This window comes from Poecilia reticulata, linkage group LG18, assembly GCF_000633615.1.
Source record: "Poecilia reticulata strain Guanapo linkage group LG18, Guppy_female_1.0+MT, whole genome shotgun sequence".
NCBI lineage: Eukaryota > Metazoa > Chordata > Actinopteri > Cyprinodontiformes > Poeciliidae > Poecilia > Poecilia reticulata.
Genome location: NC_024348.1, coordinates 181,343 through 194,246, shown reverse-complemented (window position 1 = coordinate 194,246; position 12,904 = coordinate 181,343). Strand labels below are relative to the sequence as shown.

The window sequence follows — 12,904 nt, the reverse complement described above, 5'->3', positions numbered from 1 at the left end:
TTACTATCATCTTTAGTCTCATATTTTAGCATAACTTGGCAAATAGGAATGTTTTTACATGATAAATCCTTTTGCATTCCATGTCCCCTATATGGGAATCCTTACACTTCCTCAATTTTATGTATTTATTCTGTACACATTCTTACTTTTGTATAATATTTTAATCTAATTTTAATCACCAAACAACTGAACAAAGCACTGCAACCAAATCTACTGAACAGACCCATAATCAGAGACGGCTGGTATAAGTAGGGCTATACTAGCCGTATAAGTAGGCTAAGCCCTACTTATACCTTCCCTGACATTTACAATAAAGTTAAAATAAACAACTTAAAAATAACAACCTAAAAATAAATACGTTTTAGAAATAATGTATCACATTTTGTTAAATTTACAACAAACCGCCTGGGAAAAATCCCAGGGTCTTTCTGAAGGGCTAACTTATGACAGCCTCATTCAGCGTAACTGTCTGTCACGGTTCAGAATGATTGACAGGTGTCTAGCCACGGCCCCCCCCTCGGTTTGCAGCTCATTTAGGCTAATTTTGGTAAGCCCAGGCTCAGCCCACAGCCACAGGATTCATCCAATCAGGATGGACTAGGAGTGCGAGTGTGTGTGGGTGTGGTTTGGCATAAACTGAGCAGGTGCGATGCCGAGCAATATTAGCATAAATTACTTAATCAATAATCAATTGTCCTTAATGTCTATTGAGGAAAACTGGAGGTGAAGAAGTTGGGGCCAGACAAACCTGAGGATATTCAAATCCAGCAAAGAGAAAAATGGCAAAACCGCAGTTTCTCGGTGACCCGGTGACCAGAAATCTGTTTTCTGCTTTCCATGTTTGTTCTTTGGAGGAGACACAGTTTTGACCCAACAAGGAATTATTGATCTGAAACATCTGTCTGAAAAAATAAAATAAAAACTTGAATCCAGCACAAGCCACATTGGAAACAGTGTGAAATTGACAATGTTGAGCCAGGTTAACATCACCTGTCAGCTGGATGAGGGCCACCACATTGCTGTACAGAGGCACAATGAGCTGGTGCAATAAAAAACATGCATTATCACGGATTGTGGATTGCATTAAATTTTGCAGGGCACACAATACATCACTGCGGGGGTCTAATGAATCTACGTCCTCCCTGAATCGGGATGCTTTTCTGGATCTGATTAATCTATTTTCTTTTTTAGACTGACAGCTGGCAGATCACCTGTCAAGTATGCATGTAGCTAAACACACCTTCAAAACCAGCCATCAAGGAGCTCCTTGATGACATGTTAGAGATTTATCAGCAAAAAAAAATCAAGAATGAAATTTTAGAAGCACCGTTTGTTGCTGTTCAAGCAGACAAAACTACAGATGTAGCCTGTGAACCAATGTGTGATTGTGCTCAAGTACATCACTGTAAGCACAGCAGTGGAGAGATTCTTAGGCTTTTTCCTGCTTGAAGACAGGTCTGCAGAGGGGTTTGAAATGCTTCTGAAAAAAAAGCTCCAGCCGTTTAAACTGGAAAACAAACTAAATGCCCACACTTAACGATGGAGCTGTGGTGATGACCGGCGCATCCTCCAGTTTGTAGGCCAGGCTCCTGGAAACTTTTCTTCTTATGCACTTTGTACACTGTTATGCCGATCAGTTCAACCTGATCATTCAACAGGCGTGCTCATTGCTTACACCTGTCAGAATATTTTTTGCAAATCTTTCAGCTTTTGGAAAAAAAATGTCCAAGTCCCCTAAAAGACCTGCTGTCCTGGTTGAAGTGTACAACAGAAGAATTCCATCATCAGGCCAAAAGCGGTGGAGCCGTACGGTGCCAACTGTGTTTGAACAGGAGGAAATCCTGAAGGCATGCTTCGATCACTTGAAACCATCTATAAAGATCAGACAGCGTGTCAATCCAACAAGCTCATGGTTTGCCAGTCCTGCAGCAGGACAAAACTTTTCTGTTCTTTTTATCATTTTTTCACCGGGCCTTTACGCATGTGGACATTCTCTATAACATCCTCCAAAATCGCATTGTGGATGCTATAAAAACAAAACAGGCCTTGGAGAATTTTACCCGGACCATAAATGTCCTGAATTTAGTCGCTGAAACTCAGATGCAGGTGCTCTAACACCACGCCGTAAGCAAAGCTCAGATTGTGCTTCTGTGGCAGTGCAGTGGTGCAAAATAATGACCGAACAGTCAAAGGCTCGCTTTGAGAAGGCTCAACATTTAAATTCATTTGAATTTATTAATCCAGATCCGTTCTTGAATTTCAACACTTGTTTCCCGCAGAAGCAATTGGACACCACATGCGAATATTTCCAGATGATCTGCAAAGAAAAACTTAAAAGATGAACTGATGGTGATGTACAGCAGCATATATAGCTATACACAGCTATATTATAACCCACCCTGCAGATATTACCACCAGCAGTGTGATGGCTGCATTTACAGCCACACAAGTGTGGTAATATTTAATCACACCACACTTATATTTTGTTTCTATAAATCTAGGATTTCATTTACAGAATAACTGTTTTTCGTTTAGAACAGTGTTTCTCAACTTTTTGTGGGCCAGCGCCCCCCTAGCCTTTATCCAGGTCCCTCACCGCCCCCCACCAAAGAATTTGTAGGCTACTTTGCACTATTATTTTATTATTAATATTACTATCACTATTGTAGATGTTTTGATTTTTATGCTTGTTTCTGTATTTATCATCAAAAATAATTTTCCAGAGAACAAAAAAGCCATGGGAATAGAAATTATTTTCACAGGTGTCTTAACTTGAATTTTAACATTCAAGTTAAAATTGGTAGGCCTAAGAGCAGCCAATCAGAGTGGAAAAAATATTCTTATTTTGTGCCATTTTCTCGTTGTTGGATATTCCACAAAATGACCAGATAAAAGATGTACAACATGGGATTTTCCTATGTTAGCTTCAGTTAGGTTTTTGTGTGTTCTCCCCTTTGTGTCTTCTATGTGGCCTGATCAGCCAGTATTTAAGTTTCTCCTTTGTCTCATTTTGGTAGGTCTGTTTGTTTGAGTCAGTCTGAGTTGAATTCTGTTACTTTGACCTCTTTTATGGGCCCAACTTTGTCATTTATTATTATTTACCCAAAAACTTACCCTGTAAGTTTTTGCTTTGGGTTTACTAAAAAACTATTCTTTTTTAAATTTGAACCTGTGCCTGGCTCTCTTTTGACTGTTCGGTTTATCACAAGTGGTGTCAGGAGTGAAATCTTGCAGTTAAAGGCACAGGTTTTTTTTTTTAAGTAGTCCCTCTCCTCTTACCAAGCCATGAAAAAAACAGGAAGGAGTGCCAAAAGACCGAAAGGAGATCCTCAAAACCAGCCTGTTGGAATGGAGGACCAAGTTGGAGAAGAAAATGGAGCCTCTGGAAGGGTGGATAGCATTGAGGGTAAGGAGCCAACGATATCAGAAGTGATTTCCATTGTTCGTTCTCATATGGACCAGCAGGAAGCCCAGGAAGCAAGACGGAGGGAGAAGTTTATTTGGCAGGAACAGCGCTTCAGATGACACCAATTTCAGCTGTTACAGGTGGAAGTGCAAGCTCGTGCCACCCCTGCTCCTGAGCCTCAAACGGATGAATATCAACAATCAGATGCAGTAGCTAGTGAAGGTGAAGATCCTTCCTGCTGCAGTAATGAGCAAATGCATGCTCCCTCAGGTCAGTTTCACTCTCATGAATCCAGACTTGGAAAAACTGACAGATGAGGATGATATGGAATATTTTCTAACAACATTTGAACGCATGGCTCTAGTTTGCCGGTGGACAAAAGCAGATTGGATTTTTCATCTGATTCCACTACTCACTGGCAAAGCAAGAGGCGCACAAGAGGTGCTTGATCTGAATTATGATAAAGTTAAAGAAGCTGTTCTTCAAAAATACAACATCAATCCTGAGATGTACAGATTGCAATTTCGATCACTGGAAGTAAAACTTGATGAGAATCTAAAAGAACTGTATGCAAGATTGAAAGAGTTGTATGGAAAGTGGGTGCTGCCAAAAGAAAAAACTGTGCATGAGGTCAGTGAAATAATCATTTTAGAACAATACTTGAGAATGCTGTCTCCTGAGTCGTAGATATGGATTAAAGAACATAACCCAAAGTCGGCTGCAGAAGCTGCGCAGTTGGCTGACGTGTTTGTGGCCGCATGGAGAAAAGGACAACCATGGAGTCAAACGGCATGGAAAATGAGGGAGGTTTCAAAACCTGTTCCCCACTACCAAAAGGCAGGGGTGAGTAAACCTCTAAAGATCCAGTCATTGGATGTGCCATCAAGAGCCCCAGCCATGATAGTGATTTGTTATGTGTGGGATGGAGGGACACACACAACCAGTGTCCCCAAAGAATTCTACAAAGATGACACAAATGTGTTTTGTGCCCAGACAAATTGTGCACTCTAAACCACAGGTCGTCCATAAACCATTCCATTGGTTTAAGGACAACCTCAATTGAAGTTGAAGGTAAATAATTAAAGGCTCTCATTGATTCAGGTAGTACTCAAACTCTGGTGCACAGAGACTTTGTTCCAGGAAACATAGTTAATGTGGAAACAATCATTGTCCACTGCATTCATGGAGTCATCTCCATGTATCGGTCCATCACAAGTGACAACTCATGTTTTCATATCCAACAGCAGACCTGTATATTAAAGTACAAGGCCAACTTTTTCTTCTAAATATTGGTGTGGCTGAGAATCTGCCATTTCCAGCAGTGCTAGGTCAAGATCTGCCTGCGTTGTGTGACTTGTTGAACTCCAGCAATATGTGCAACATTGCATTAACCAGATTTCAAGCTAGAAAGAGAGAGGAGTTTCTGCAACCACTCTGCGTCTTGTCTTTTTATGATGTGGATCTGGAGACCACACCCAGGAAGTCTTGCAAGTCCTGCAGGCAGCGACAGCAAGAGAAATTTTGAAACACTGCTGAGAAATCATCTTCTATCTCTGAGCCTGAGCTACCTTTGGGGTTTAAAATCCCTGCTAACATCATAGAAATGCAACACGGTGATCCAGCTCTAATATCTTTATTTCAGAAAGTAGACAGAAACCAACATCCTGAACAAGGTATGAAAACACTGGAGGAATTTTTGCTGAAAGATATCATCCAACAGCATTGCAGTTGGTGGTTCCTAGACCAGTCCAGAAGGTGGCACCATCCTTGGGGCATTCCTTTCCATGGACTGGCCATCTTGAAAAGCACAAGACAATGGCCCGCCTCAGAAAATATTTTCACTGGCCTGGAATCCGATCTAATGTGACTGACTCTGTTCTGCAAAAGCTGCCCTCACTACCAAAAGTTATCTTTAAAAATTCCCTCCAGAGCTCCTCTTCCAGCTTTTGCCAATCATCAATACCCTGTTTAAACGGCTGGGAATGGACATCGTTGGTCCCCTAGAAATAAGTAAATCAGGCAATCGTTATATGCTTGTGATCCTGGATTATGTCACAAAATATCCAAAGGTCTTTGCTTTGAAATAAATAAAAGCTACAGCAGTTACCTTCTGTCTCATAGAGCTCTTCTCATGGGTTGGGTTTCCTACTGAAAATCTCACTGAGTGTGGAACTAACTTTCTGTCCACAACTCCTTGGGATTAAGAGCCTGAAGACCACTCCATAGACAGACGGCCTGACAGAGCGCTTCAATCAGAAGCGCTCTGTCAGCGCAAATGTAACAAATGTTATGCAAGTTTGTCAATAAAACTGGTACAGACTGGGACCAGTGGCTACCTAACCTTCACTTTGCATATAAAGAAGTGCCGCAGGCCTCTACTGGTTTTTCACCATTTGAATTGCTATATGGCTATGAAGTATGGGGTCCCCCATCTCTGTTAAGGGAGACATGGGTGGGTGACAAAGAGAGGTCTCAAGCTGTAAATGTCTCTTATGTTGTCCAGATGCGGGGATGAATGGAAAGGATGACAGCATTGGCCCAAGCTCACAGAAACATCAGAAAATCTATATGACCACTCAGCTCGCCAGAGGTCTTTCAGTCTTGGCCAGAAAGTGCTGGTGCTCCTTCCAAGTGCTGACAGGAAGCTGTTAGCAAAATGGCAAGGCCATCTGGAAATCCAGAGCCAACTGGATTCAACACCTCCTGAAACATCTGGAGGTGTTGGAGCGCCTCCAATCTGTAGGGTTGACTATTAATCCAGCCAAGTGTGTGATTGCCAAAACTGAAACTGAGTACCTGGGGTTTGTTATAGGAAATGGAGTGATAAAGCCTCAAATAAATAAAATTATAGCTATAGAGTCATATCCTCTGCCTGAGACCAGAAAACAGTTAAGATCCTTTATGGGTATGGCAGGATTCTATAATCGTTTTATCCCTCATTTCTCAGCCAGGGCCGCTCTATCAACAGACCTCACTGGTTCCCGAAGCCCCAACAAGATCATCTTGTTGGGAGGCTAAAACAGCTTTCCAGGACCTGCGGCAATCTCTCTGTAAGAGTCCAGTCCTGTACAACCTGATTTTGAGAGACATTATATTCTTCAGACTTATGCCTCTGAAAGAAGTTTGGGAGCTGTTCTGTTGAAGGGACCACCTGGAGAGCGCCATCCAGTGACTTTTATTAGCCGTAAGCTGTTTCCAAGGGAAGTACGATTCTCAATCATTGATAAAGAGGCACTGGCCATCAAATGGGCACTGGATTCCTTCAAGTATTACCTTCTTGAAAGAGAGTTCACCTTAGAAACTGACCATAAAGCTCTGCAATGGACAGAGAAGATGAAACATACAAATGGAAGGATCACACACTGGTACCTGGCAGTCCAGCCATTTCGATTCACCATTCACTATATCCCCAGCAAGGACAACTGCATTGCAGACTGTCTCTCTCGCTGTCCCAGCGTGTGTGATGGCTGCATTTACACCCACACAAATGTGGTACATTTAATCACACTACACACAAGAGGTTAGTCAATCTCACCACAATTATTTTGGTTTCTTTAAATCTAGGATTTAATTTGCATAACTGTTTTGCACATTTTAGTTACACTGTTGTGTTTTGCTTGATTTAACCTTTGTTTTGAGTTACCTCAGTGTCGGCTGCTCCAGTCCTTCAGGGGAACAAAGAGGTGGAGAAGGGGTGCAGCAAGCCTGAGACTGCAAATTAGTTCATACTGCTACTCATCATTAAGAGGGGGCAGGGAGGAATGGGATTTTCCTATGTTAGCTTCAGTTAGGTTTTGTGTGTTCTCCCCTTTGTGTCTTCTATGTGGCCTGATCAGCCAGTATTTAAGTTTCCCCTTTGTCTCATTTAGGTAGGTTTGTTTGTTTGAGTCAGTCTGAGTTAAATTCTGTTACTTTGACCTCTTTTATGGGCCCAACTTTGTCATTTTTCATTATTTACCCAAGTTTTTGTTTTGGGTTAAATAAAAAACAATTATTTTAAAATTTAAACCTGTGCCTGGCTCTCTTTTGACTGCTCGATCCATCACAAGCCACCACTGCCCATAATAATTAATGATTTATAATATGTTTACTCTTCAGCCAGATGCTGCTTCTCTTACAGGTGTCATTTATAATTATAGATTTTGTGACATACTCTCCTCTTCATTACTGTGTGCCCCACTCTTTGTTTCCACCTAATGGTATGGTCCCATATCATACTTATAGTGTGCATGCGCTAACGTGTATGCAGCATGTTGCGGTTACTCCTCTCGTCATTTTATTTTTAAAATATTTTTTTGATTATTTTATTTTACAACTTTAATTATTTTGTACTTAACCAGAAGAGTATCTTCAACAAAGTTGACTAAGAAAGTCATTATCTTTTTCTTTGATGTTGAGATACTTTTTTTTACTCTGCCTAGCGCAACAACTTGGCCGCATTGTTCACACCAGGGATCAGCTGAGTGAACTAAAACTGGCCGGCATGGAGTCCAGATCCACTGAAATCCCAGAGGATATTTAGAGAAAGACACATTGGGGTTGCAGAGGAGGAAACAAACAGCAGAGGAGAGCAAAAAGGAAGAAACAGAGGCTTATGGAGAAGAGTTATAAGCCATTTCTAATGTTACCATGGGCAACATTAGATCGATGGCTAATAAGATGGATGAATTAACATCACTGTCCAGGAGCCAGAAGGGATATCGGGAATGTATTTTAATGTGTTTTATGGACACATGGCTGCACCCGGACATTCCTGATGCCAATGTTTCTGAGGGCTACCAGACTGTTCGGGCTGATAGGGATTGCACTGAGAGTGGTAAGCGGAAAGGAGGGGGGCTTGCCATTCTAGTAAACAACTGTTGGTGCAGTCCTGCTGTTATAAATGTCAAGGAGAGAATCTGCTGCCCGGACGTTGAACTGCTAGCGGTTGGTTTTCGTCTGTTTTACCTGCCCCATGAATATTCTCATGTTGTCATGGTGACTATTTACATTCCTCCCTCTGCTAATCCCACGGTGGCCTGTGATGTCATCCACTCAGCTGTAGCTCGCTTGCAGTATGCTTATGTAAAAGATGCATACAGTTCCTCTCCCCTCCCTCTACTTGGACTGTGGATGGACTGTGGTGCCCCTGAGCCCATGTTATATACCTCTAGTGAAGAGACAGCCTGCAACAACGAGGACAGTGAGAAGAAGGTGGTCAAAAGAGGTCACTGAGACACTACAGGGATGTTTCGAGGCCACTGACTGGCAGGCACTGACTGGCAGTCCTCTCTATGGAGGACATCGATGAGCTCACTGAGTGCGTAACACATTATATTAACTTCTATGTTGACTCCATCATCCCTACTGAGACTGTTAATTGTTACCCAAATAAGCCCTGGGTAACAAAGGAGATCTAGACCATCCAGAAGAAGAGGGCTTTCAGAAATGGCAACAGGGATGATGTGAGAGTAATTCAGAGGTGCTTGAAGTTGAAGATCAGAAGAGATAAGGAATATTATAAGAGGAAGCTGGAGAGTAAACTCCAGCAGAAAAACACCACCAAGGTCTGGAGAGGGATGAGGACTGTCACCGAGTTCAGATCAGCAGGCTGTCGAGCGGTTGAGGGCAACGTCGATAGAGCCAATGAACTCAATCTGTTTTTCAACAGATTTGACACTGCGGCCCCTGCACCTCCTGCTCACACTCCTGTCAATACCACTGCTGCTGTCCAACAACTCTCCCTTCCCCCTCCTCAGAGTCCTTCATCTCACCTTCACACATCCTTCCCTCCTCTTATACTCAGTGACCATCCGCCAACCCTCAGCTGGTCACCTCTACTTCTACAGGAAACATCATCGCCGAAGATGTTAGAAGACAGTTGGTGAGAATCCACCCTGGCAAGGCTGCAGGCCCTGATGGTGCAGGTGATGCTAATCTGCTGCTTCCAGTTGTAACATTTTTTTGCCATGATTATGAATCATAATACCTGTCCAAAAGTAAAATCCATCTATCAATTTTCTTTACACCCTTGACCCTAGTGGGGTTGGGATGGGTGCTGGTGCCTATCTCCAGCAAACGTTTTGGGCGAGAGGCGGGGTACACCCTGGACAGGTCACCCGTCTGTCCCATGGCAGCATAGACAGGACAAACAACCATACACACACCCAAGGAGAATTTAGAGAGACCATTTAACCTGACAGTCATGTTTTTGGACCGTGGGAGGAAGCCAGAGTACCCAGATAGTTGCACAGGGAGAACATGCAAACTCCATGCAGAAAGACCCCAAGCTGGGAATCAAACCCAGGACCTTCTCGCTGAAAGGCAACAGGGCTACCAACTGCACCGCTGTGCAGCCAACATGCTGCCAGTCTGAATAGTCTCTGAGATCAAGGAATCTGCTGCTTACTGGGTACTAAAGATGCGTCACTTCAACCCTCTTCCTTTGTTATTCTGATGCTCAGTTTAAACTTCAGCAAGTTATCTTTACCTCAAAGGCACAATTTGTTGGCTGCTGTGGTGATTGGCTCATTTGTGTTAGAAAATTAAACAGGTGTACCTAATAAAGTGGGCTTTGAGAGCGCATGCTCTTATTCCAATTAAAAAGTTATTTTTATTATCATCTTACGTTCCACTCAGACCTACAGTTATCAAAACCCCCACTTTAAACCCAGCTGGCACAACATGTCCAGATTATTTTACCATCCAATGATGCCTCTGCTGAACTCCGTGTAGGGTGGGCTAAGCCCCCGGTGTTTCAGAATCCTAGCAGCGCCCCTGGTCGCTGAGGAGCAGTGCGCATCGGTGTGCGGGGTTAACATTAACAGTGCTGGTTTATTCAACTGTTCTCTGTGTCAGCGCTCAGCTCTCATTATCACAAAAAGCCGATTAGCTGCGTGTGTGCAGGAACAGCTGCTTCTGTCCGGACCCCAGCACCCGAAGACGGCCACAGCAATAACAAGGCAACGATATGAGTGGAAACTGAAATAAAAAAAGAGCCATGAAGTGAAGATGATCTGGGCCTCCCTCACTAATGTACACAATCACCCCCAACGCTCCTGCTGGAACAGAGGATAAGAATGACAGTGAATGGTTCTTACCCAGAACAGGATGTTGAAGCCAAAAATGAAGTATTTGATGCAGCAACTGACTTCGTGGCCTTTGAAATGATTCCCCGACATGTTTGAGCATCATCTGCCTGTGGCTGCGAGGAGAAACACGGCCTGCTTCACAGGCTTTGTGCTGGGCGAGAGGGAACAGGTTCAGCGCTCCGGAGATGCATTTCCCTTTGTCCGCTTCCAGTGTTTGCTCAGACCCGCGAAGGAGACATGGCAGACCGCAGAGTGGCCAGCTCACCGACACCGAACGGAATAAATACCTATCGAGGCGAGTTAGTACCAAACAGTCCAAAAAATTCTAAGCGCTACTCCGTTATTCGGGGCTAAATTGCGCCTACAGAGGGAGGTGACGATGCTGGGAAGGTCGTCAGTGATTGGTGGGGAACATACATTAAGAATAGGAGCGTAGGCCAATCACATTAGAGAAATGTTGAAGCGCTTCCTGTGCTGATCAGAATCGTATAATAATAGGAAATCATAATTATTTTCGATCTAGAAAATTAAATTGTACCAAATAAATATTTTACTGATAGAATTTCCGGAAGTAGAAATTATGCTAAGCTGATTTTCAAAGGTTTTCGTAACAAAAACTTATTACCCTTCCCTTTCCGTTATTACAAAGTACCATAAGCGCAGCCTTTAGCACTTCGGCTCTACAGCAACGAATCCCACCCTGAGGGTCTTTCCACATGGAGACTGGGTTCTTTCTGTGCACTCCTGTCCTCCACACCCCGCACTCTCTCCTCCCACGTCCTCCCGCTACAGTGCAATGGAATTCTAGAGGGTCCTGCTGATAATCCAATCTTTTCATAGAGTTCCCAGGTGAAAAAAGTATACTTTAGTATACTAAATTTTAACATACTTTAGTATACTTTTGTCGATGTACTTAAACTGTACTATTTTGGAACAACTAATTGTGTGTTTAGTATACTTTAGTAGTATTTAAATAGTATTAAATTACAAGTAATAGTATATTTTAGCATACTATACGTGCTTTTTTGGAACAACTTCAAGTGTACTTAGTGTACTGAAAGTATACTTTTTAAATATATTTCAGAGCTTTATTATATTTTGATATAATTATATTTTAATAATTCTGTCTCAGAATTATAGTAAAAATATATATTTAATCTACTTCAAATATATTTTAAATATACTATTAATATATTAGTAATTTATTTAAATTACACTAAATTTTTATTTTTGATTTCCTGCTATTGATAAAAAACTACAATTTTAATTACTTGTGAAAGTCTATTCCTACGTACCTATTTTGTAAATGACATGCATAACTACACTGCAGTACTTACATTGTTTTAGGCTAAAATTACATGGAAAGATTAATTACACAAGATGCCCAAGGTAATTCAAATATTTTATTTTATTACCGACGTTTTAAGATTGTCCAATTCTACTCACAACTTTATGAACTTTACATAAATTATCAGTTTACACATCTAAAGTGAACACAATGAACATGAAAATTTAAGAGTGACAATAAAACATGAAAGTGAGGATCAACGACAGAACATTCTCGTTCACTGCACCTTACAGGAACCTACAAAAACGAACAATAGAGCAATTAAACAGAGAAAGTATTTGTATTTAAAGAAAACAGAAAAATGGCAAATAAAAAAATAATACTTATTAAGACGTTGTGGACTCGCCATGTATGTGACATCATAAGAACTGATGATGATTGGGACCGGATGCCTGGGGTGGAAAAACATTTCTGGGTGTCGTCTTTGCCTGTTTATGTTAGAAGTAGAAAAAATAGTCAGCAATGTCATAGAATCAGTTGATGTTGGCATTAACTRTGAAGCTGTTTTAAGTGTGGACTTAAGGAGACAAAYTACCTTAAAATCTTTMCATCCATGATCTGAACACACTGATCCTTGCAGGGTGGCGAGGGGGGCTGGTGGTGCCCATCTCCAGCAGCCATCAGATGAGAGGCAGGGTTCMCCCTGGACAGGTCACCAGTCCATCACAGGGCCCTGAAAGTCAACAACAAATAATAAAAAAGAAAGATAAATGTTAGATTAACTAGAAGAGAAAAATTCTTTCCAGTTACCTTTAAATCAAATCATGTTTATTAAGCACTTGGTGTTGGTAACACACCAGGTTTTGTTGTTGAAAATGTAACTAGCTCCTCATTAAAAAAACAAACTTACATCATGAAGACAATGTGGAGGTATATCCTCAGAGCTGGTGATCTGGTGGAGTCAGAGCTTCTTCTGAGACAGGAAAGTCTTTAGGTTTTCTAACACCTGATTTCTCTGGCTTCCTCTTTCATCTTCATTTGCTTAGACTGCAAACATATGTTGAAGTTAAAATAATTGATGAACGAGTTAGAACAACAACCTCACAATATCAAAGTCTCTGTCTTATGGAGCTTAATTAA

General features: G+C 41.8%; 1 protein-coding gene across 5 annotated transcripts in view; it reads right to left on the bottom strand.

Moving 5' to 3' along the window:
- Positions 1 to 10,877, bottom strand: part of tspan5a (tetraspanin 5a) — a 63,597-nt gene extending 52,720 nt beyond the window's left edge. For 2 of the 5 annotated variants that reach the window (XR_536041.2, XM_008434821.2), the window contains exon 1: positions 10,486 to 10,876. Coding sequence is in view for 4 of the 5 variants with exons in the window: in XM_008434821.2 (XP_008433043.1) it covers positions 10,486 to 10,566 (81 nt within the window). In the remaining variant the exon portion in view is untranslated. Of the gene's footprint in view, positions 1 to 10,485 lie in introns of all 5 variants that reach the window. The other 3 variants (XM_008434820.2, XM_008434823.2, XM_008434822.2) reach the window with 3 other exon arrangements.
- Positions 10,878 to 12,904: the final 2,027 nt, after the last annotated feature.